Source organism: Pituophis catenifer, unplaced genomic scaffold (assembly GCF_029215685.1).
Source record: "Pituophis catenifer annectens isolate HBS135680 unplaced genomic scaffold, rPitCat1.0.hap2 SCAF_1, whole genome shotgun sequence".
In the NCBI taxonomy this organism is placed as follows: domain Eukaryota; kingdom Metazoa; phylum Chordata; class Lepidosauria; order Squamata; family Colubridae; genus Pituophis; species Pituophis catenifer.
Window position 1 is genome coordinate 315260526 of NW_027256881.1, and position 25811 is coordinate 315286336.

The following is a 25811-nucleotide window of genomic DNA, read 5'->3' on the forward strand; positions in this document are numbered from 1 at the left end:
AAGCATGGAATGTCTTGTGAAAGCATGTGGTGTTGAACTAAGTACCCAGCATGCTTCACAATTGGTACACTGCTGGCTGGGAATGCATCTGTACCATAGTAAGGAATCACTTTGCAATTTCACATGAAGTTTACAATAGCAAGCAAAAACTGTTCATACCGTTGTTCCATATAGCCTAATACAGGGGTCAGCAACCTGCGGCTCTGGAGCCCCATGTGGCTCTTTCACCCTCTGCTGCGGCTCCCTGTCACTCAAAATATGCATCACAACCGCCAATGTGCGACACCCGCCAGCACATGATTTATTGAACTTTTCAACCCCCGGTAGGCCAACCATGGATAGATCCAAGAAAAGAAAAGTTTCAGAAGAAAACAGAACGTTTACTTCAACTACATATGCTAGCTTTGTGGCCACTCAAGAAATAGTCAGGCACGGGAAGGGTTTTGTGGCTCTCAGTGTTTTCTTTTCTGTGGGGAAACAGGTCCAAATGACTCTGAGTGTTTAAGGTTGCAGACCCCTGGCCTAATATATATGTTGATTAAGAGAGATTTTTCCAGGAAAAAGCAAAGTATTTTCAGCTCTTACCTAGTGGTGAACTTCAGAAGTAGGAGTAACATCAGGAAGAAATAATCCAGTTAAGTGCCTGAGCTGAGTAAGTTACCAAGAAGCACAATGAGCTAAACTTGGTTTTCATTCTATAAGTTATAAAAACAGGTTTTTCACACTGAATTGATCCCAAATGGAATCGAGAGGCCAATTTTATCCAGAAAACAGATATACTTACTATTTTGAACATTTCATAATATAAGATTTATTTTGGCATGGTGTAGTATGGTAGTAGTTGAACAAATAATACTGTTTTTTAGCCTGCACAACTGTATGGGCATCAACTCTCAGAATATCCCAACCAGCATGCTGGCTGGAAAATTCTGGGAGTTAAGGGCAGATAATGTATCTTAATGTTGACACCAAGCACTCACTCATCTCAGCCCAATTTACCTTACAGGACCAGGGCTTTTTTGGAACTGAACATTGCAATAACCAATTTTGGGAAATTTGCTGCCACCTGGTGGACACTATGTGCAGAGCCATGTTTGTTTATGGTAGCCAAAAAGTAAAGTAAAAAGTAAAGAATTTGGTAGCTGACCAAACCCTGACTGCTTTTTGGAAGACCAGATCCTGGAGATGAAACTCAAGTGCTTTGGCCACCTAATGGAAAGGAAGGACTTGCTGGAGAAGAGCCTAATGCTGGGAAAGATTGAGGGCAAAAGAAGGGGGGAACGGCGGAGTGCGGGGTGGCTGGATGGAGTCACTGAGGCAGTAGGTGTGAGTTTAAGTGGACTCCGGGGGATGGTGGAGGGCGGGAAGGCCTGGAGGAACATTGTCCCATGGGGTCGTGATGGATTGGACACAACTTCGCAACTAACAACAACACAACAACAATTGTTCTCCCATCTTCATTAGTTTTATAAATAAAACAATGACATACCCCTTTCTCCTATTTTCCCAGCAACAACAATCCTATGAAGTGGGTTGACCTAAGATTTTATGCCTGACAGATTTTATTGTAAGTCCTTATAATTCATTAGAATGGTTTTTTAGTCTTAAAAGATGTTACCAAACCTTTTAATATACATGCACGTTGTTCTTGTTTTTACAATAATGTTCAAAAATACAAAACATGTATTTGAACATCATTTTTATGTATGTATTCTTTGATTTTTATTGCTGATGAACCACAGAGCAAAATTTTGAGGAGTTCACATGAGATGTTTTGGTTTATATACTTAAGGGCATAAAATTAAGCAAATATACACTGAAATGTACACTACGTGCATTTCTGCTTCATTCTTGTTAAAATCTTTCTATTACAGGTCACGTTGCAACTGAGAATATTGTGTCCTAGCTGCAATTTTTTAAAGAGGGATGCTGAGTACTACTAGTAGTATGCTTAAACAAAGACATCCAGGTTGATAACTGATGTCTGGAAGTCAAGGTCTCTGAAGAACTGTTAAAACTGCTGGATGAATTTTGCCCATCAAATAAGGGTTCTCATCCAGAAATATGTTGGGCTGCTTGGAGAACAGCATGCAATTTGTAATCCCAAATATCTGCAGCATGCCAAGTTGGGGTGGTCAACATGACTTGATGGCACTGACTTTTTCTCTCCAGAGAAGAGGAGCTAAAGTGGAGAGGTGGCAGTTGCAGGGAAACTATTTTCAAGCTGAATATTTAAGTCAAATCCCCAGATGATGAGAACTGTATGTTATAGAATCCTCTCCCTAAAGATTGGTATGTGCTATATAAATTAGATAGCCATTTGTCTCAAAGGTGCTTTTTTCTTTCAAAGAGGCAACTGGACTTTCCAACCATGACCTGGATGACTGAGAATCTCCATAGACACATAGATAGCCATTTGTTAAAGATGTTGTTACATTCTACAACCCCTATCCTTGCTTGAATAGATCACCTCCAGTGATCTAAACTCTAGTGGTTTTTTGGTGTTTTTTTTGAGAAAGTTAGAAATGTCCATCCTCACAATCATTCCAATGAGTTCTCTTTCATTCCTAAGAAGTTATTTATTCTCTGTCTTCTCCCAAGAGAGGAACCTACTATGTACTTGCTGTTCTGCCATTTAGAGGTATTTTGGACTTTCAAGGAAGGGCTGGAAGAATATTTGCAGTGTTGCAGTGTAGAGGCTAGCGAGTCCAGAAAACTCAGGGGGTGGGGGTGCTGCCTCCTCCTCTAATGACTGTTGACAGGTCATTAACTTTAATTGTTTATATTAAACATTTACTTTTGTTTCTGTCTGTTGCACTTGATTTTGTTGTACTCTGCCCAGAGTTCATTAGAATTGGAATAGGTAATAAATTTTGTAAAATAAATTTCAAACAAGTGCTTCCAATCCCCATCCCTTGAGGCAGTTTTGAAACATACCATGTTTGACAGACTGAGAGGTCTAGAATGATCAAGAAAGGCATACTTCTCTTATTCAGTTCCAACCAAGGTCATCTATTGGAGTGACCAGTGCCGTTTCCATTTCATGTTTGAGTAAAAGGGTTCAAATATTATGCATTTTTCTAGGTTGCTGTCACAGATACCCCCAATACCATTTCAACCACTTTCCAGAAAGGGAAAAATTGAAATTGCAGTAGTTATCAAAATTAACTGGATAACTATTGCAGAATCTCCAATATTCCCTTTCTAGAGAAAATTGCTGAAATTAATCAGATCCAAGGAAGTCCTCTTTAGGAAATGTTGTGGCACTGTTCATCTGAAGGCTACCACAAATCCTTCTCCCAAAGGTGATGCTAACTTTCAGATGACCCATGTCCTTCGTGCCCTCCTAGAGCGCATGGATTGAGTTTATGGGGCAGAAGGCTAAAAAGGAGGCACAGATGACACAGTCAGACTTTGTTCCAGTTGCCACACAGAATTAATTGCTCATGAACAATTAAAATCTGATTGACTTTATTGGTAAAGTGCAGTACAAATTGTTCACAGTAGTTTGGCAGATAAACAAGGCTATTGGAGAGTGGCCTGATGTTCCACCAAGAGGAACCAATTGTTTAGCAACTGTTCAAAGTTACAACAGCACTGAAAAAAGCAACAGAATCATGCCTTGCAGTTATGATTGTCACTAGTATCCCCATGGTTATGTGTTCAAAATTTGGGTGCTTGGCAACTCATATATTTACAATGGTTACAGCATCCTAGAGTCATGTGATCACCATTTGCGACTTTCCCAGCTAGCTCCTGACATGAAAAGTCAAAGGGGGAAGTTGGATTTGCTCAATGACTATGTGATTCGTTTAACAACCATGGCAAAAAAGGGTGTAAAATCAGATGCAACTCATTTAACAATTTGCTTAGCAATGCAAATTCTGGTCCCAGTTGTAGTTGTAAAAACTACCTGTGTATATAACTCAAAGTGGCTTTTCATCTTCATTGGTGCTCCAGATATTACTTCTACAATTTCATTTCCTGGAATGTGTGTGTGTGTGTGTAAAATAAACCAAGGAGCCATTCAGGGTCAGTCACCAAAAATTACATTGTTTTAGGCAACTGGAACTGTTCTGCCTCTTCATAAACACCTGAGAGCAGGACAAGAAGCAATCGGTGGAAGCTAGTCAGAGATCCAGCTTGGAACTAAGGAGAAACTTCTTGATAGAACAATTAGTCAATGGAACAGCTTGTGTCCTGGAGTTGTGGGTGCTTCATTATCCAATGAAAACGCCCAATAAGGACGATTCCTGTCTTAAGCAAGGGGGTTGAACTAAAAGATCTCTAAGGTCCCTTCCAGTTCTGATTCTATACTCCAGAAAAATGATCCAAGCCACTAGGGAGCAAAGGCTCCAACACAGCTGTTATTGCAGGCAATAGCAATTGTGGCAAATGAAAACAAAAATGAAAGCAAAGTAAAAGCCCTCTTTCAAACAAACATCTCAAGTTCACTATTAATACTGATAAATGTGGACGTTAAATAGCCGTAGGAGAATTTTTCCTACCCTAGAGAAATCTGAAGAAATGACTCTTTGTCCATTTGCTCACATGCTGTCCAGAACCACTTTCTTTTGAGTTTGGCAGCCCTATAAATCCATTATATAATTACTTAGCTTGAGTACATACATCCCACCTTAGGCACCAAAACATCTTAAATTGTTCCCTGCAAAATATATGGAAGGAAGTAAAAAAAGAAAAGGACAAAAGGTGTGCAAACCGTGGTTATTCTGTACAGTTATTACAAAGGAAGGAACGGTAGGTCAAGAGGTGGCTCTATTATGGAAAATAAAACAACACCCCACAGCAGAGGGAGAGCTTTAAAAAAAACAACACAAAATAATGATATATGTTTTGAGTGTTATTGGAACATATAGAGTACTAGGCCTTTCTATGTTTAAAAAACAACACGAAATCCCAGAGCCCCTTAGAGCACCAAATGCATTTTTAATTTTGAGAACAGGCAAGGCCATGCATTTGACTGAATTTCAACATGCTGTGGTAATTGGAAAATTACTTTTCCCGTTATTAGAAGATCAAACGTTTCAGTCATTTAAGTCTTAAAGTCATTTAAGGCGGCACCATAAAAGTTCACTGAATTTTTCGAGGCCGTTCATCAACATAAGAGCAGAAACGGTTTTCACAGGAGCCCCTTCAGAAAAGAGGCGGCTTGGAGGCATGTGGTCGTTGTCGGAACAGAAATGTTGAACTCTTGGTTTGACCCAGCAAGATATTTACCCACCCCCCCAGGACGCTTTTGCTTTGAACTTCTTCACCCTGTATTTTGATTTCGAAAACGTTAATAATTGAAACATCGACCCAAAAAAACAAGTGGGGGCTTGTCTTTGAGGCGGCTCAGGAAAGTTTTAAAGAGAGAATCAGAATAGAGCTGGAAGGGGCCTTGGAGGTCTTCTAGTCTAACCAAGCAGGAGATCCTGACTTATACTATTTCAGACAAATGACTGTCCTGTCTCTTCTTCAACCAGTTTTCTGCCGCCCTGGCTTATTTCTCAGCGCCGGTTTTCAATTAAAAAAAATTGAAAATTGGGTGTGGGGGGAGCACTTTGTTTTCCTCCCTTAGAGAAAAGTTCAGGGTCGTAGTGCGCCAGGAGGGAGGGAGGGAGGTAGAACCGGCGGAGGGCAATGAAACCTCCCCAGGTCAGGAGCTGAATCATATCTGCCCTCTCTGGTCACCTCCGCGCAACAGTGTGGCTCAACGGGAGGAAGCTGGAGAGGGTCGTCCCGTTCTCCCCTTGGCTGCCCCCCCGCCCCCTACTAGGGAGGGAGGGAGGACGAGGCCTGCCTGGCCAATGGGAGACGGCGAGCCCGGAAAGGGGCGGCGCTAAGAGCCGGTGTTAGGATGCCCAGCTTGCCCGAGTGGGGTATCCATATCGCCGGCCCTTCCTCTTTCCTACCGAGGAGCCATCATGACAGAAGAGGAGAAGGGCGAGCTGGGCAGGGCTCTGTCGTACACCGAGCCCGGTCCGGCCCTTGACATCGAATGCAGACCCATGGCCGAAGTGTGGGTGCTGGTGATCAACACCGGGGGGACTATCGGGATGGTGCCCCAGTCAGAGGGTGAGTGAGTAAGAAGGGTGCTTGGTGAGGCTGAGAGGGATCCTTCCCTTGCACGCGCCTCTCGGCAGAAATTCATCGTGGGACGCTTTCACCCCCTCGTGGATAAAAGCGCTTATTGAAATCGAGCCGGATTGAGGCCACCCCATACAACGGGGGTCCCTCCCATCTGGTGCTCTTCAGATGGGCCAGAGTACAGCTTGATGTCTATGGAGATTCTCCGTCATCCAGGTCATGGTTGTCCCAAAGGTGCTTTTTCAAGAGCCAGCTGGACTTTCTGATTTTTCTTTGAAGACCTTTGGCTTCTCATCCAAGAAGGTTCTTCAGCTCTGATTTCATATGATCGTTGGTCTCATGAGCTCATTGAGTGAATTGGGGAGGGAGGGGGGCTAAGTGTGATTAGGATTGTGGAAAGGGGATGTCTGTGAAGCCACCAGGAGTTGAACATGATTTGAAGGAGATTTTTTTTTATTTTTTAACTTTGACGAATGTATCTTGTCCTTTTTATGTACAATGAAAGCATATGCACCAAAAACAAATTCCTTGTGTGTCCAATCACACTTGGCCAATAAAGAATTCTATTCTATTCTATTCTATTCTATTCTATTCTATTCTATTCTATTCTATTCTATTCTATTCTATTCTATTCTATTCTATTCTAATTCGTTGTTGGAACAGAATACTGTAATGTAAAGGAGACTGGGACTCCACCATCTGTCAGCAAGATAGTTCTTTAAAAAACAATAATAAAGTTTGATTTAATGGGACAAAGCAACAAAAGAAGGACCAGGTCTGCAAATGGGCTGGGTCCAGATTGAAGCAATGGATCTTTTCCCAAAATATTCTCCAAGGTATCCCTATGGGAGAAGCACTTGTATACTGGCTCAGAATGCTGCTAACACTTCTACTCTAAGCCTGCTACTGCTTTCTTTAGGATTACATGATCCAGGGGTTGGAAATTTCCACTCCTTCTCCATCCTTCTCAAATGCATGATCCAGAGCTGAGGGAATGCAGCCTGCTTAACACCTTGCATACATAGACATAAGTGCAAAACTTGGTAAAAAGATCGATAAGAATGCCAGAGACCATTCCTTGCTTCTTTTCCCTGACTTGTTATGTATAGGATTGTTCCATACTAGTTGGAAGTAAATCACACCAAAATAAGTCACTTTTCAACATGAACCTTTGATATACATTCACATTACTTCACCCTCCATAAATAACTTTGGGTGTTTATGTGCTTTTGCCTAGGGGTGTGGGTCAATTATTAATACACAATTTTCTTCTTGATCCAACTTTCATTTTCTCTCCTGACTTTTTGGTAATACAGGGCAGCTTGCAGAAGGATTCTTTGGTTCAAGTGTTCAAATACATCCAAATAAAATGATAACAAGAAGCCTTAATTGATGTTTTAGATTTTTTTCTTCTTGTAGACACAAGGAAGAAAACTTGGAGGCTTAGGTCTGGATGTTTTGAAGTAGCTCTGTAATTTGGCTAGTTTATTGTAACAGTGCAATTCGGTTAGCCTATTGCACCAGCTTCCTGAGTAATAGTGAAAGAGAGCATTATTCCAAGTGAGTAAGATGTTCCTGAACAAGGCAAACCCCTCACGTAAAGGGCATTGCCTCCATGGGCAGGGCTAACATGGAAAAATGTTTATTCTTGATAAATACTTGCATACCTTGATAGTAAGAGCCTTGATAGTACAGGGGTTTAGTGCACCCTGTTATTAACACAGCTGCCTGCAATTTCTGCTGGTTCGAATCTCTCCAAGGCTCAAGGTTGACTCAGCCTTCCATCCTTTCTAAGGTAGGTGAAATGAGGACCCAGTTTGTGGGGGCAATAAGCTGACTTTGTATAAAATATACAAAAGAATGAAGGCTATTGCTTAACGCATTGTAAGCCGCCCTGAGTCTCCGGAGAAGGGCGGCATATAAATCAAATTAAAAAAAAAAATACCTGAAAACCGAATTTTTGAAACAGGATTTGTACTGTATAATAGGCAATATTTTGTTTCATTTAAACAGTGCAAATTTTTTAGGAACTGGAAGACCTAGTTTCTTTTTCTGATCACATGGCAAATTAAAACTATTTAAGAGCAATACAGGTAGTCCTTGATTTATCACTGACCCCTCAAAAGGGACTTATGACACACTTTTGAAATCCCCCCATGATCACATGACTGCAACCAGCTCATGTTTTAAGCCATTTTAGCAGCCCGATTTATGTAGCCACGATTTATAGTGTTTCTGCCAGAAACCAATGTTTACTTCCAGTTTTACTTCTAGTAAAAACTGATCCGTAGTGAACAATGGTTCCCTCACCAACCATGATATTTACTTAATGACTGTGGTATTACCACAAAAAAAAAAAGAGATCACAAATACGGGTCTAGTCATGTGGTGACCCATTTTACAACTATCATGATTTACGACCGTAATTGCCAAGCTCAGTTATTATCATAAATCAAGGACTACCTGTATTAATCTGGGCCATACTGTCAATAAGGAATGTGCATTAGATTAAGCTGAATGCTTACAGTAATTTTATAATGAAATGGGCTGATTCTAAAGATTTCAGGATTCTTCTGAAGTAATTTAAGTATAAGCCTGACCCTCTGTTGTTGATTCAGTTGGGAGGGACCAAAAGTATAGGAACAGCATTCACACATTGCACTAAGCAATATTGTGATTGTGTAAAATCTGTTGCAGATGATAGCCTTCCTTGTTTTATTTCACATCTTGCCTCTTTTCAGTTTTAGATAAGCAAAATGCATGGGCAATGTTTTATGATTTCAGATACCAGTTTATATGAATTTTCTTTTTGGTTCTAGTGGAACAGCATAGTAAACTTTTGCTATTGATCCATTTGTGCTTGTTATTTTCACAATCATTGAAATGACTATTCAGGGTTTTAGGCAAGAATATGTCTAGCTTTAACTGGAGATGCAAGGAATGAACCTGGAATTGTCTTCTTGCAAACCATGTTTCTACTACCGACCTGCATCTCAGTCTCAAAGTTCAGATAAACATTCAGAGAAAATTGTTTTATTCATGATTTATTTTATTTCTCAGGTCTTGTCCCTGAAGCTAACAAGCTTGCAGAAGCCCTGAAGAAGATGACCATACTTCATGATGCAACATATGCAAAGGAAACCCAACTATATAACCGCCTTGGAGTTGACACTTTGGTACTTCCGTATGTATTTGGAATACTGGAATGTTTTTGTTTAATGAGTTTTTGAATTTCCTGTGAAGCATCCTGAATATTTTTTAAAAAAATATTTAAGATTGTGTCTAGAATAACCCTTTCCAACCTGAGACTCGCTCCTGATATATTGGGATTGGAACCGCCCAATTGCAAATACCTGGCCAATTATCTAAATTAATTAAAATTAAATTAAATTGAATACTTTATTTGACTAAGTGTGATTAGATACCCAAGGAGTTTGTCTCCATACAGAAGTACTCAGTGTACATGCAAAGCAAAAGAATAATAATAATATTATCAGTAAAAGAGGGAGTAAAGAAGATAATAATAAGAATAAATAATACCACAGCCACACTACATGGATTAATAGACATTAAGCAGCACAGAGAATTATGTGTTCAGTAGAATGAAGGCATGAGGGGAAAAATTGTCCCTGTGCCTAGTTGTTTTGCCATACAATGCCTTACTTATAGCGTCGCCCTGAGGGAAGGTGTTGAAACAGTTAATGACCAGGATGTGAGGGGTCGGTAGATATTTTCTCAGCCATCCTTCTAACCTGCACAATGTAGAGGTCTTCTATGGAAGGCAGGCTGGTTGCAATTGTTCTTTCTGCAATCTTAATATCCATTGGAGTCTGTATCTGTCCTGTTTGGTTTCTATACCAAACCAGACAGTTATAGAATAGATAACTATCAAATAGATGGAAAATGATTGAATTTGTTTAAATTAATGCTGATTTTTAAAGGAAAACCTCACTACTTTAGTACAGTTTAAAAAAAAAGATGGTGCTTTTGTGTACTTAGTGCAAAAGAAGATTTGGAGTTTTATATTTTGTGGAATTGGTAAAACTGGAAGTTGAGGATGAGTGCAGAGAATTAAACGATAGAACAATATGGAACAGTGGCGCCTCAGGAGGCTGAGAGTGAGGGAAAATGAATTTGCACAGTGACAGGCAAAGAGGGGTATAGGGGTTTAATTCAATTTATTTATTCAGTTTAGGTGCTGCCCAACTTCAGAATGACGGTGGGTGTTGAAGCTTGCTTGCATCTGTATCAGGTCAACCATTCACAAGTTGCCAGGAATATCTTGCATGAAAGCCATTCTGTTTGTAGATTTTCTCATCAACTATAACTTGATACTTTTGTCCAGAGTGATCTGAAAAACAATATTGTTAAAACAGTTTATTTCAGAAGATGTTCTTTTTATGACAGATCTTCCAACCAGGATAAAAGAATTATCTACACCATCCTGGAACTTTCTCCTCTACTAGATTCTTCAAATATGACACCATCTGAATGGGACAAAATTGCCAGGTGCCTTGAGGTAACTTTTAAAAATAAATAATTTGTTATTAGTCACAGATACATAATCACCCTATGATCAATAACTCAGATATTATTTCTGATCAATTGCCTAATATAGCACCAAAACTTCAGTTCTTTCAAATCCTTAATTTATTTTTAACTGAGATGATTACATAGTCAAAGCCAACCAATTCTCTTAATTGACAAGTTGTGTGATTCACATGGCTGCCTATTAAACTCATACTATTATATGCCATCTTCCATTTTCCCTATTTCCATTATTACTGATTTCTTTTGTGAGGAATGAGTTGGCGCAAACTCCCGAGAACGACATTGGAACAACAATAGTTAAGGCCCAGCATCCCTTAAACAATTCTTTTTTATACACAAATGTTCTTCTAAAAACTAAGATCCTGCTTCCAAGATTGCTCTAGGACTGTTTCTTAAATATTTTGTTCTCAGACCGCTTCCTACTTCTAAAAATTATAGAGGACTAACTGCAAAAAAGCTTTGGTTTGTATGGGTTATATTAATCAAATTAAAAATGAAAATGGATGCATTTGTAGAATTGAATCATGTAAAATAACTATATTAAATCCATTAGATATTGATATAAATAAAATGTTTTTATGAAAAAACTATAATTTTAACGGATAAAAATAATGATAAAAAATAACATTGAGTTAAATACAGGTAGTCTTTGAGTTATGGCCACAATTGAACCCAAGATCTATGTTGCTAAGTGAGTTTGCCCCATTTCATGAATTTTTTGTCACAGTTGTCAAGTGAATCATTGCATTTGTTAAGTTAGTAACATGATTGTTAAGTGAATCTGCATTCCCCATTGTTGGTCAGAAGGTTGCTGATCACATGATCCCACAACACTGCAATCTTCCTAAATATGAGTCAGTTGCTAAGCATCTGAATTTTGATCATGTGACCATGGGGATGCTACAATAGTCATAAATGTGAAAAACAGGGATGGGTTCTACATACTTTTACTACCGGTTCACAGCGCATGCGCAGATCGTCCATGATGACATCTGGGAGGGTGGGCGGAGCCTCCCGCCGCTTTTACTACTGGTTCACAAGAACCGGACCAAACTGGGAGCAACCCACCACTGGCTAAGTCACTTTTTCATTGCCATTGTGACTGAACAATCGCTAAATGAACTGTTGTAAACCGAGGACTACCTGTAGCTGCAATATTTGGCAAATAATGGTGATTTCATGGACCCCTGAAAGGATCTTATATTATCTCCAAGATCACACTTTAAGGAACACTGTTCTAGGAAAAGGAATGAGTAGAATGAAAGCTGATGTAACGTTAAGTGACTTCCAGTTCTATAATTCTATAATACTATGAGTCACTTAAAACAGGTTTTTAAAACCTTTCTGCTAAAATTCATATGACCACAAGATGGTAGTATATTGCTGCTTTTTACTCTGCAAGATTTACAGATGGCATGCCAGTGAAAATTTGCAGAAGAATAAGCAATTTACAGAGCAATCTGGCATTATCGAAACACAATGAAATTTTAAAAATAGAATTCAGTGGAATGATGAGTGTCATATCCCATAACTTTCTGGATAAAGAACATGTTCTCTGGACACAGAAGTATTTAATCACTGAAGTTTCTGTTCAGTGGAGTTAAAAGTAGCAGGTTTGGGGGGAAAAGGTTCTAAGGACTGATAACTGCTTTGTTTGGATTGTCGCTCCCAGAATTCCCAGCCAGTTCTATCTAAAGTGTATAAGCTATATAAATTGTATAAGGTGTATAAATTGTATAAGGTGTATTTGTACTGATATTTCTGTTCTTTGGTATATGTTCGAGCTTCCAGAAGCTAATGTATTAGTGGTTTAGAAAAAAATCATTTTCATTTGTTAGTGGAAATCAAAGATCTGCTATGCAGTAGTGCACTTTTGATGCATTGATTAAGTATTGTCAAGTTGCTATCAATTCTTAGTGACCACATGGATAGATTTCCTCCATAACAGTCCGTTCCTAACCTGGTTTTTGGATCTTCCAATAGTACACTTTTTTTTAAAAAAAAAATTTTTTTGATTTAAAGCACCCTGTTATTAAGCTTATTAAGACCAGCTGCCTGCAATTACTGCAGGGTTCGAATCTCGCCAAGGCTCAAGGTTGACTCAGCCTTCCATCCTTTCTAAGGTAGGTGAAATGAGGACCCAGTTGTGGGGGCAATAAGCTGACTTTGTATAAATATACAAAAGGATGAAGGCTATTGCTGAGCACATTGTAAGCCGCCCTGAGTCTTCGGAGAAGGGCGGCATATAAATCAAATTAAAAATAAAAAAAAATAAAATAAAATATGCCGCCCTTCTCCGAAGACTCAGGGCGGCTTACAATGTGCTCAGCAATAGCCTTCATCCTTTTGTATATTTATACAAAGTCAGCTTATTGCCCCCACAAACTGGGTCCTCATTTCACCTACCTTAGAAAGGATGGAAGGCTGAGTCAACCTTGAGCCTTGGCGAGATTCGAACCCTGCAGTAATTGCAGGCAGCTGGTCTTAATAACCAGCTTAATAACAGGGTGCCTTAAACCCTTGTACTACCAAGGCTCTTATTGCCTAGTAGCTGAGACTATCCACCTTTTGGCTGGTTGTCTTCTTCTTCCCTTTCCTCCCACCTTTTCACAGCACAACAGCCTTCTCTAGAGAGCCAGACCTTTGTATGAGATATCTGAAGGTTAATTTTAACCTGGTCATTTGTGCCTCAAGTGAGAACTTCAGGTTGATTTGTTCAATGATCCATTGGTTTGTTTTCTTGGCTGCCCCCGTTGTTCTTAGGAGTCTTCTCCAACATCAGAGTTCAAAAGCATCAGTAAGGCTATTTTAAATACTGGACTTCATAATTATCTCTTTATTTATTTACTATTGTATTTGAGGACATTCCCGAGAAGTCCAGCATGTGGGATCCTGAGTTTCTGCATCCCAAGTCCTGATTCTCTTCTCTTCTGGGGCACCACGATGTTCCCTTTGCAAGAGTGGCCCTTCCCTATGGCAGATTGATTACATGACTTTTTTTCTCAACTACCCACACTTGAAATGTTGTGCAATGTCACAAATCTCAATAGTCTAGGTCAGGGGTGAAATCTAAATTCTTTTGCTACAGGTTCTGTGGGCGTGGCTTGGTGGGCGTGGCTTGGTGGGCATGTGACTGGGTGGGCGTGTGACTGGGTGGGCATGGCCAGTTTGACGTCACTCACATCACTCACTGTTAGAGCCAGGAGCTCCACATTCTGACACAGAAGCACATTCTGTCTTTCACAGAATGTCACAGAAGCCAGGAGCTGCACAAAAGCACATTCTGCCTTTCTGAAGCCCCCAACGGTTTGAGTTTCCCTCTGGCTTGACTGCCCAGGTGAACCTCAGAGCCTTCTTTTGCCTTGCTCTTCATCCCGGAGGGCTGCGAATCCCCCCGACCAATCCTCCATACAAACTGCCCACCCCGTTTCTGCAAAGGCAGGGGGCGGGGGGGCAGAACCGGTTCGGTGATGTCATATCGCCACCGCTACCAGCTCGGGAGAACTGGGCCGAACCGGAAGGAACTCACCACTGGACTGAGGTCTATTTAGAGTAATGCAACACCATCCAGAACTAAACATGTTAAAGTCCTTCCTTCCTTCCTTCCTTCCTTCCTTCCTTCCTTCCTTCCTTCCTTCCTTCCTTCCTTCCTTCCTTCCTTCCTTCCCTCCCTCCCTCCCTCCCTCCCTCCCTCCTTCCCGACCCAGCTTGTTCTTTTCTAATTTAAAATCATGATTGAACCAGTGAGTTACATTTTGGATGGGTTCCTTAAAGGATGCTTAAGTCTGATTCTTTCACAGTGCACAGTGGTGTAAGTAAACTCCAATGGGAGCTAAATGTAAAATAGTTACTCCTGGAGGTAGAATCATACCCAAGAGCAGTGGTCCCCAACCCCCGGTCCGCGGACCGGTGCCGGGCCGTGGAGTACCTGGCACCGGGCCGCGCAGCAGCTGGGGGACATGAACGCTGCAGCGCAAAGGCTCCTGGGCCGTGCGCAATGGGCCGTGCGCAAAAGCTCCTGGGCCGTGCCCCCACCCCTGCGCGCGCTCAGCGGGCCGCGGCGATAAAAAGGTTGGGGACCACTGCCCAAGAGGACAGCTCAGCAGTTATTGCATTATAATGTTTACAGACTGGTGAGTTCACACATTATGCTAAGCCATCATGTGGGTTGTTTGCTTTAGGCTGGGTACTGTATGAATGCAATCAATGGTGGTTTATTCAGGAAGCCCAATATAAGTAAACTAATGGCTAATTGGGATGTGTGATTCCAATTACTGAATTAAATAAATTAGTTCTTAAACCTGTACAAAAGCATACTTGAAGGATACCATTTAATACATATATTTTACAATAGAGGACAACTAAGAAAATTAAGCAATTAATGCCAGGCTAGATATTGAAGATATTTATTTTTAAAAAATTTTTTAATCCATCTTGCTATATTAATGTTTCTGACTGTTTTCACCAGGGGTGAAATCCAGCAGTATCTGACAGGTTCTGGAGAACCGGTAGCGGAAATTTTGAGTAGTTCGGTGAACCAGTAGCGGAAATTTTGAGTAGTTCGGTGAACCAGTAGCGGAAATTTTGAGTAGTTTGGAGAACCAGCAAATACCAAATCTGGCTGGCCCCAGAGTGGGTTGGGAATGGAGATTTTGCAATATCCTTCCCCCAGGAATGGGGAGGGAATGGGGATTTTGCAGTATTCTTCTCCTGGAGTGGGGTGAAAATGGAGATTTTGCAGTATCCTTCCCCTGCCATGCCCACCAAGCCACGTCCATCAAGCCACACCACGCCCATCAAACCATGCCCACAGAACTAGTAGTAAAAAACTTTGAATTTCACCACTGGTTTTGACTGCATGATTTTGTTATTTGTCCAGAGAACTTTGTTGTTGGACAGATAAAAGAATAAATAAATAACAAATTAATATTTCCAAATATATTTGCCATTGTAAGCCAGAAATCCTAATTTGAAAGCTTCCTACAATTTAATCTACTTTTGATCTACTTTCCTTTGCTCCATTGAAAACTGTAATTATTTCAGGCATGAGAACAAAGAATTGTTGCCAATTCTACCTCAGGGGAAAAAAATTATATATAAATAATGTTGTCTTCCACATTATGGGAGGTCAGATGTCGTAGTACAATGGCAATAAACATGGCATCTCCAATTTAAAAGAAGTCAGGTGATGAGAAGGGCTTGCTTGAAATCTTAAAAACCTATTGCCTGTCAGACAATTAGTCCTGGACCAGAAAAATCAATGATTTGATTCTGGGTACCACTAATTATATTATTTTAAGTTTGGCATATGATATCTTAGAATTTATCATTAAGCATCTGGGAGATAAAGCACTTTCAATTGCATCTATATTTCTGGAACTAATAGAAAAAGTGTCTATTCATTCTTTGACTATATAAATTTCTAATTTTATTTAAAGAAAACTCTGTGTGTATGTGCGTGCCTGTGTATTTTCTGTACTGTCTTTTGAACAGATGAGGGCAATCTTCCATTAGCATTTAGCGTCTGTTAAGGATGGCATTTCTTCCATATCTACTATTACAATAGCTCCGGTTTGCTTAGTCTGCTCCCATAAATGGTATAATCCCCAAAGTAAAAGCAAGAACAAGGAATCAGACCATATGATTCATTTACATATGTTAACATTCCTGTTTTAAAGCTACTGCTAAGCTTTTCTTAATTAGCAGTCTTCCTCTGGTTAAGGACAGATCATTAATATTTATACACCGAAGAACAAGTCTTTGAATGTTGTCATAATTAGTGACTGAAAAAAACATCTCACTAGATTTTATGTTGTCTGTATTCTTTAAGAATTAATTATGCTTTTTTCTTAGAAGCTAGACAGGCATACTCAAATAAATAAGAGGTTATTGATTGTATTTCTTGTATTGGTCAGATATACACTAAGGGCTGTCCCCTATTGGGATTTTTCAAGTCCTTCCTTTGTTTTTATTTTCCAGTTTATGTTTTAGCATCTATTTCTGTGAGGATGGGGAAAAAAGTCTTTATTCTATATGGACAGGCAAACCTGCCTGATAGAGAACAGATCATAAGTCTCCACATCATTCAGTCATTCCTCCATCTTGAATATCCTCTAACTGATGCTGACTCCTTTAGTCTCGGGCAACACATACAACTCATTTAGTGTACGCCATCTTGGAATGTTTGGTCATGATAACCTTTTAAAAGGTTATCCTTTGGATAGACAATTTTTCCTCTCTACCTACTTGTTAGAGATCAGACAAATTCTAATGTCATCTGCACTGAAAGAACACCTCTACTATAAATGAGAACTCTGTTTCATTTTGTTGTGGTACTGAAAGCAAACTAAATTATATTGGTTTTAGTTTACCTTGCCCTCTGCTATTTAATTCTAAATTAATAACTTTTGTGCTTGGTTGGTGTTGATTGTATTGATATAAATGCAACAACTGTGAAATCTGTCTACCCTCAACTTGACCCTTAAATACCATTTTATTCCCCACAATTCTCAAAAAGTTTGTATTATTTAAATTACTTTGTCTCTTTGACTGTTTCTCTCACCACAATAATTTTTTTTTAAAAATTGGCAGGCAAACTATGAGAAGTATGACGGATTTGTGATACTCCATGGCACAGACACAATGGCTTATACATCTTCAGCATTGTCCTTCATGTGTGAGAACCTGGGCAAAACAGTAATCTTGACAGGATCTCAGGTAAGAAATTTTCAGTTAAGCAATACATTTATGTTGAAAAATAAGTTTTGACCATAGAAGACAGTAGTGGGATTCAAATCCCGTCGCTACCGGTTTGCTCGTGGGTGCATGCCTGCTTGCGCTCACTGTTCTGCCCCAGCTCCCAAGAAGTGTAGCACACCCACACAGCTCCAAAAACTCCATTTAATACAAACAGACTCCTTTCAAAATGCAGGCTTTAACTACAAATGTCCTTATCAGCCTGCTATGAATTACAGAGATTAAACAAAGTCCGATAAAGGTTGGCAATCAACCCAGAAACCAAGTTGTAACAAAAAACTCACTCTCAAAATGCTCTGTGTAGGACCAAACGTTGTTTCCAGCAATGTTTGCTATCTGTGTGCGAACTTAAATAGGCTAAGAGAGTGGCCAATTAACCCTAAACCTTACTCTCGAGGAGACCTCCTGAGTAGCCACTCCTGCCTTTTGGCAGCCCTGCATGCTCGAGCATTGAGAATAGGCTCCTCCACTTCACTCTCTTCACTTGAAGAAGCCACTGGATGTTCTGAAGGCCTGGCTGAGTCTCTGCCTCTGGCACCACATCCTCTTCAGCCTCCTCGCTGTCCGACTCGAGCGCCGGCTGCACAGGCTGCTGGCGCGACACCACACCAGCCTCCTCATCATCGAGATCAGCCACAATCTGCACAGGCCGCTGGCGCGCCACAACACCCACACACGGCACTTCTGCGCATGTGTAGAAGCTTCTGAGCATGCACAGAGACGTCCAGGTGGGTGGGTGGGGCCTCCCGCTGCTGCCGCTACCAGTTCGCCCGAAATGGGGCGAACTAGTAGCAAACCACCACTGATAGAAGATATGTATTTTTAAATTCTAACTCATTACAGTTTTTTCACCCCCTACTTGCACATGGGATACAGTGAATGAGAAATGAGACAATTCATGACCTTGTATGGTGTTCTTTTTTAAATACGAGATATCCTGAAAGACAGCTAGTTTGATTGAGATATTGGTACTGCTTAAAGTTTGTTGTTTTATTTTTTAATCTTCTCCCTTTTCCTGATTCAAATTGTTTCTCCTTACACTTGGCATTATTGTTGCTGGGGCTTGCAACAGTTTGAAAGGGATGATTTCTATCAGGGAACAATGTTTTGGAAAGAAGTAATGAATCCCTTCTATTTCACCACCACCGAAAACAGAGGTGGTATTCAGCAGGTTCTGACCAGTTCTGGAGAACCGGTAGCGGAAAAATTGAGTAGTTCGGAGAACCAGTAAATACCACCTCTGACTGGCTCCGTCCCCATCTATTCTCTGCCTCCCAAGTCCCAGCTGATTGGGAAGAAATGGGGATTTTGCAGTAACCTTCCCCTGGAGTGGGGAGGGAATGGAGATTTTACAGTATCCTTCCCCTGCCACGCCCACCAAGCCACGCCCACCAAGCCATGCCCACAGAATCAGTAGTAAAAAATTACCACCACTGACTGAAAATCATCTTAGACTGTTCCTGATTGTCACGAACCGCTGGTGGGAATTTGACTTTTGCATTAGCTAAAGCTTACAAATAAAATGCAAAGAAATAGGCTAGATGTTGAGAAGGATTGTAGGGACCCCACTTCCACTTTGAATTATTCCCTCTCCCACCCCAACAAAAAGAGTATGGTTAAAAATTCAAGGATAATTTCATGAGGTGTGGGAGAAAATATTTTACATTCCAAACGAGAAATTCCACCATCTGCCATAGTTGAGATGAAGAAATGCATCCATGTTCCAATAAATCATACGTTAAGAGAATGTTTCATAAATTATGCATGGCTTTACACTCGCTTTGTATTATGTCGACTGGAGTTGCTCTCTCTTGCTGCTGAGTGTATATGAGTTTTTGAACGGCAATTGGTAATCATTTCTCTCTTTTCTAGATACCAATATATGAACTGAGGAATGATGGCAGAGCCAACCTGTTGGGGGCGCTGTTGATTGCGGGACAGTTTGTAATTCCCGAGGTCTGCTCATTTTTATTTTATTTTATTTTGCTTTTAGAGTCTTTGTTCCCTGAAAGGGCTGCATTGTAGATCATGACTGGGGTGGTCGGGAGGTTGTTTCAGAAATATTTTGATTTATAAAAATAATATCAAATCATGCAAACAGCAACAAAAGACCAATTAGAGGGAACTTTATTATTTTTTTTAAAAAAAGATGAATATATCAATGTAAAAGACTTGATCCACTGTTGATTCAATACTACTATATAGAAGGGAAAACCAAATACACAAGTACAGAACAGGCAGTACCTGGCTCAACAGTAGTACCAATGAGAGGAATTCAGGTGTGTGGTGGATCACTGCTTAAGTATGAGCCAGCAGTACAATGTAGCTGCCAAAAAAGCCAATGCAGTCTTAGGCTGCATCAACACAGGGATGGCATCATACAGGAATTGATAGTACCAGTCTATATTTCATTAGTAAGGGCACACCTGGTATACTACATCCAGTTCTGCTTACCACAATATAAAAAAGATGCCGAGGTACTAGAGAGAGAGAGAGAGAGAGAGAGTGCAGAGAAGAGCAACAAAGGCAATAAGAGGTTTGGAGGCTAAACCATATGAAGAATGATTAAGGGCAGGGATGGGATTCTACCGGTTCAGACCGGTTCGGGCGAACTGGTAGCTCCAACGATCATCTGGGAACGAACCGGTTCGCTCCGATGATCAGCTGGGCCCGCCCACCACTCCTACGCTTTACTTACCTTTATTTTCGCAGCTGTTTAGCATGGCAGAGCGGATTGCCGCACCTCAGCTGTTTTAATTCCCTAGCACTAACGCGGAAGGTGATTTTCTGTTTAATTGTGCACACGCATGCAGCGTGCATCTGATATGTGTGTGTGCACACATGTGAAGTGCGTGATCACCAAACAGGTGATAGGGAAGAGGGAGTTGACTTGTTCTCCAAAGCACCTGAGAACAGAACAAGAAGCAATGGGTAGAAGCTAGTCAGAGGAAGATCCAACCTGGAACTAAGGAGAAATTTCCTGACAGTGGGAACAATTAGTCAGTGAAACAGTTTGTCTCGCAGATTTGTGGGCAATCCATTGCTGGTGGTTTCTAGGAAAAGATTGGACAACTATTTGTCCAGGGTGGAATAAGGACTCCTGCCTTGGGCAGGGGATTGGATTAGATTTTAGAAGATCTCCAAGGTCCCTTCCAGCCCTATGATTCTAGATAAAAAAAGGAGTCCCTGCAGATTTTACTCTGCTAATTGTTGCTGACTCTAGGAGGCAGTGCTCATCTCCATTTCAAGGCCATTGAGCTAGCACTGTCTGAAGACATTTCTGCGGTCATGTGGCCAGCATGACATCACGGAGCGCTGTTACTTTCCCACCAAAGTGGTACCTATTCATCTACTCGCATTTTGCCTGCTTTCAAACTTCTGGGTTGGCAAGAGCTGAAGTGAGAACGGGAGTTCATCCCATTACATGGCACTCAGGTCTTGAACCTGGACTGTCAGCTTTCCAACCAACGAGCTCAGCTTCTTAACCGCTGAGACACCACGCCGCCCATTCTATATGGCTGCTAAAAAAGAGAAAGTCACTTTTAGGCTGCCTCAATAGAGCTGGACTTTTCAAATGATGAGAAGCAATTGATTGTGTGCCACCAAATTGGTCTTGACTCTTAATGATCACATACACAGATTTTATCCATGATGCTCTGTCCCCAACCTGACCCTTCATGTCTTCTAGCAGTGCTGTAAAGTGCTGTAATTGAGTCCATCCACCTTTTCTGTTTGTCATCCACTTCTCTATCATCTTTCCCAGCAATAGAGCTTCTCTTGAAACGTAGCCCTTACATAATATGTTCATAGTATGATAATCTAAGCCTGATCTTTTGTGCCTTGTGTGAGAACTCTGGGTTGATTTGTTCAGTGATCCATTTGTTCAATTTCTTAGCTATAAATGATGTCTTAGAAATCTCCAACAACAAAGTTCAAAAGCATCAATATTTGTTATTTCACTTTTATAGAATGTCACAGGGAATTTTTTTTATAGGTACCAACATATACCAACCTCAGGATATATTTTCCAAGACCTTCATTGCTACTGTACCAAGTGCTGGTCTGCAGAGTGTTTCAACTGCTGATTCTGTTACTGTTGGTAGCCGATCCTAAAAGGCAAAAACTAACCGTCACTTCAGTATCTTCCTTGACAATTCTAATGGGAAATAATACTTATGTTTTTCCTTGGTGAGATTCCTACTTCTGTTGCCAGGTCTTGGCAGTGGACAAGAAACACTTAGAGAAATTACAGGATAGCAGATTCTGCTTGAATGTTAGAGTCGATGAATTCTAATATTACAAATAGTAGTTTCCTGCAGTACACATAAGAATATTGGATTTCCTAATCATTTTAATGGTTGTATAGATACTGCCTATTCTCGCAATTAGTCTTTTAAAATAAACAAAAGTTACTACTACTATAAGTAGGAGTACTCCTTCTATGTCAATGTGTCATTGCTTAATATAGAGTCATCAAAAAAATAAATGTCAAAAATCAACTTCATCAGGCTTGAAATTTACCAATTATTTGAATAAAATATGATAGGAAGATGCATAGATTATTTCAGATGTGCTGAATCTATGACCTTCCACATGTGTCTAGTATACAGCTTTTAGTATTACTCAACATTGGCCCTGGTCTAGAGTGATCTTTTACTTACTAAAAGGTTTCCCACTCTGAATTTTCATTGGGATTAATCTGTGGTGCCATAACTACCAATAGGCTGTGACAATCTGCACAAAGGGAAACCCAGAAACCTGATTGATATCTAGGTAGGCTCACTTTCTACTTACCTTTCTAAATAACTCAATTTTGTCTGCTCTGTCAGAAACATCAACACTTCTGGAGGGATTTTGCACATTATTAAAAGCCCATTCTATCCCCTTTAAAAATATCTTTAACTTCAGAGATCCATCACAAACCTTGAGAGCTGCCAAACCTGTTCTTGGAAGGAAATCTCACAAGGAGTTTACCTGTATTTTGTTGTCAAAATCCAAAAGAGACACAGCACTTTTCAAAGCAGCCCAGAGATAAAACCCTCCTACATAACCCTAATTATATTTATAACTCTCTCTAAAGTAGCTTTCATTGTATAGAAAGAAAAGTCAACTTTATGTGTGTGTATGTTTTAATCTGCTGGATCTTTTAATTACAAGGTTTGCACACTGACATGCTTCTTTTCTCATCCTTGTAGGTGTGCCTGTACTTTGATAATAAACTGTACAGGGGAAACCGGGTGACTAAGATGGATGCAGGGAGTTTCAGTGCCTTTTCCTCACCTAACCTGCCTCCGCTTGCAAATGCTGAGGTTGATATTATAAGTAAGCAATGATGTGATTTCAGCTTTCAGGCTGTAGTTAATCTGTAACCCTTTCCTGGATTGTTGCCACATGGGTCTCGGTTGTTCAAGCATCTTTATCTTTTATTTATGAGGTTATTTTTGTTTGTTTGTTTGTTTGTTTGTTTGCCAGTATTACAATAAGCACCTAAATTCTCTCTTTATTCAGAACAGACATGATATGAAGCCTATTTCTCATGTCACTTTTGAATGACATGGTTTACATAGCTTATAGTTTATCAACTGATTGCAACTGTTTGTCCAATTGTTCCTCCTTATTGTCTCTCCGGTTAAAAAATGCCATTGACAAGGAATTTTGTCTCACTGGCCTTCAATTTCACTTGCTGTCAACCAGACAAACAAATCTAAAGCGATGTCTGGCTAATGCCTGGTTAATAAAAGTAGAAATATTAAAGGTGGTAAATTCAAGTGAGGTTGTTGAGAGGAGTGTTTTTAGTGTCTTATGAGTTCTGCTTGTAGCAGAGTACCATGTATAATCCCCTGGAGAAGGGTTGACTAGTGTTTGTTTTTATTGATGAAATACATACTTTTATTGGTTAGAATAGGACATAACATATTCCCAAGGCCCTTGGAGAATAAAAGCACAATGGAATTCCACTTCAGTTAAAGTTGCATAAACCTGAACTGAATTCGTCTCTTCATCCCTCAGTAACAGGGTTCACAAGCAGTTCGTGTTGAAGAGATATCAGAATTCTGTAATTCCTCATTGATGGCATGGTCCTTCTTCAGCTAAGGAATAGGATTAGACAGAACATAAAGTGACATGCATGAAATTTACATTTTAATTGTACATGATTTATTGCATTAAAAGATTTTATAACCAAAGTGATTAAACCTAGCAGTCAATATTTATAAATTAAATCTCCAATGGAAGGATAAATATTTCACCTGCCCTGTTCTCCTGGCAAAATTGCACCTTGATTTTAAATTAGTGCTAATGATTCACTAGAGAGTGGACAAACATATCAATTTCACATATTGGACTAAAGCAATTCTGACTTGTTCAGTTTTGACTTATAGTTATAGCACAGCCATTATGGTCTGTAATCTTTACTTGCATTTAAGCATATATGAACCAAACATATTCAATGAGATATGTTTAGAACAAACCCAACTTAGTGCAATGCTACATCCATATCACGTAACTTAAGTAAAAGTCTCCTTTCATTTATTTTGACTTCTGGTAGCTTCATAGAAATATCCATCCAGTTTTCTTGGCATCAATACAAAGTGGTTTGCCACCACTTTCTTCTAGGATGACTTCTTAACTTCCCAGTTGAATCTACAACTCTGGTAGTCCCTGGAGGCCTCCAATCCAAATGCCACCAGGCCAACTCTGCTTGGGAGCCCAAACCAAGCAAGGGCAGCCATATGCTGTCACTTGCTAAGACAGTTGTCAGAGATTTCATTAAGGCAGAAAAAGATAAATTTCTTGGTAAGTAGACCATTGAGATTCCCAGAGCCAGAACTAACCCTATATTCAGTATACCAAATATAAGTGCAAATTTGAATCCCACTTATTAGATGTTCTTTGTTGGAACTGTGGTCTTTTGGCAGAAGCTGGGCATCCATCTGTGAGAGATGCTAGCTTTCCTACATAGATCTTCAGAACAGTCTGGATGACCTTAAAGAAACCATGTAATGTTCAGCTGCTGTAGGGAATAGTACCTTGCCTAGCATGATAGTAAACTTAGATTTGTGAGTCAATAGCAGGGATATAATCAAAAAGGTGAAGCCCTGTCCCTTTTTTAATGTGTATCACATTAAAACAAAAACAACCAGAAGTTTGATTGGAACATTGTGTCCCATCACCTTGACATTTTTTTAACCACACCCATTGGACAGCTTAGTAGCGAATCTCAGTTCCCTGTTTAATATTCTTGTATAATTTACGTATTTGTTTCATTAACCACATAATTTTTTTTAAAAAAAATCAACTTAGAACCATTAAACTAGAATTTTTAACAACCAGTTTTAGGCAGTCCTATTCAGTTTAAAAAGCTCAAGCCACTTCTGAACACCCCTGCCAAATAAATACAAGAATATTTATACATAACATTATTGTTTGGATGGATTAGGCTACCTTTGCTTAAAACAGTGGTTCTCAACCTTCCTAATGCCGTGACCCTTTAATACAGTTCCTCATGTTGTGGTGACCCCCAACCATAAAATTATTCCTAAAACCATTGAAAATATGTATTTCTGATGGTCTTAGGCGACCCCTGTGAAAGGGTCATTCGACTCCCAAAGGGGTCCCGACCCACAGGTTGAGAACCACTGGCTTAAAAGAACTTGTTGCAGTTATTTTCAGTAATAGCCAATATATAATTTTGTTCTGGCCAGGAGAAGGTGGCTGTATTGATCTTGTATGTGTCTTTGTCTTTGTCTTTGTCTTGTATTATTTGTATGTGTCTTGTCTTGCCAGTTCAAGAACTTTCACCATTGGCTGGCCATGGTTTTCTAGCTCATTGCTGCCTCTCTGTACTCAGAATGAACGTGCAAAGTTATGTAATTGAGGTTAAGCTACTTTCAGCCTAGCAGGGAAGGGATGAAAAATCAGTGTCAGGTCTTCCCAGCAGATTGGAATTAGCCGAAAGTTGCATTTCAGGTTTGATTTTGCAGATGGATTCCCCACTCCCTCCCTCTTAGGGAGGGATCACTTCTCAAAGCTATTGTACTCCTTTAAAGGAAAGAATTCAAACCTGTATGGCAGCCTGGATCCAGCTTTACTGCTTTCTAGAATACTGTATGAGGGGATTAGTTGGTCTCTTCAGCTCTCGGACAGAGTTTCTTTTATTGCATGCGACCTTGCTGGCAATACTTATAGTGTGTTGGCTTCTCACAGCTTAAATAGCATCTTGTGTGCTTGATCTCCATAGAGAGACCTGCTTCTTCTTGTTCTGTGTGTTTTGAAATGAAAGTCTTTCCAGATACTGGATAATGGAAGGCAGCCAATGTAAGTGCTTCTGCTTTTGTAAACCTCTCAAGTCTACACTCCCAAGGACTGCAAAAGCAACCTAACTCGATTATGTAACCTGATGGGTAATATATCTT

General features: G+C 40.1%; 1 protein-coding gene across 1 annotated transcript in view; it reads left to right on the top strand.

Annotated features, from left to right (window-relative positions):
• The first annotated feature begins 5927 nt into the window (after positions 1-5927).
• The window catches only part of ASPG (asparaginase), an 82095-nt gene continuing 62211 nt past the window's right edge, over positions 5928-25811 (top strand). Inside the window, exons 1-6 of the mRNA XM_070931580.1 lie at positions 5928-6078; positions 9151-9274; positions 10498-10609; positions 17233-17358; positions 19270-19353; positions 22593-22719. Coding sequence (XP_070787681.1) covers positions 5928-6078; positions 9151-9274; positions 10498-10609; positions 17233-17358; positions 19270-19353; positions 22593-22719 — 724 coding nt within the window. The remainder of the gene's footprint in view (positions 6079-9150; positions 9275-10497; positions 10610-17232; positions 17359-19269; positions 19354-22592; positions 22720-25811) is intronic.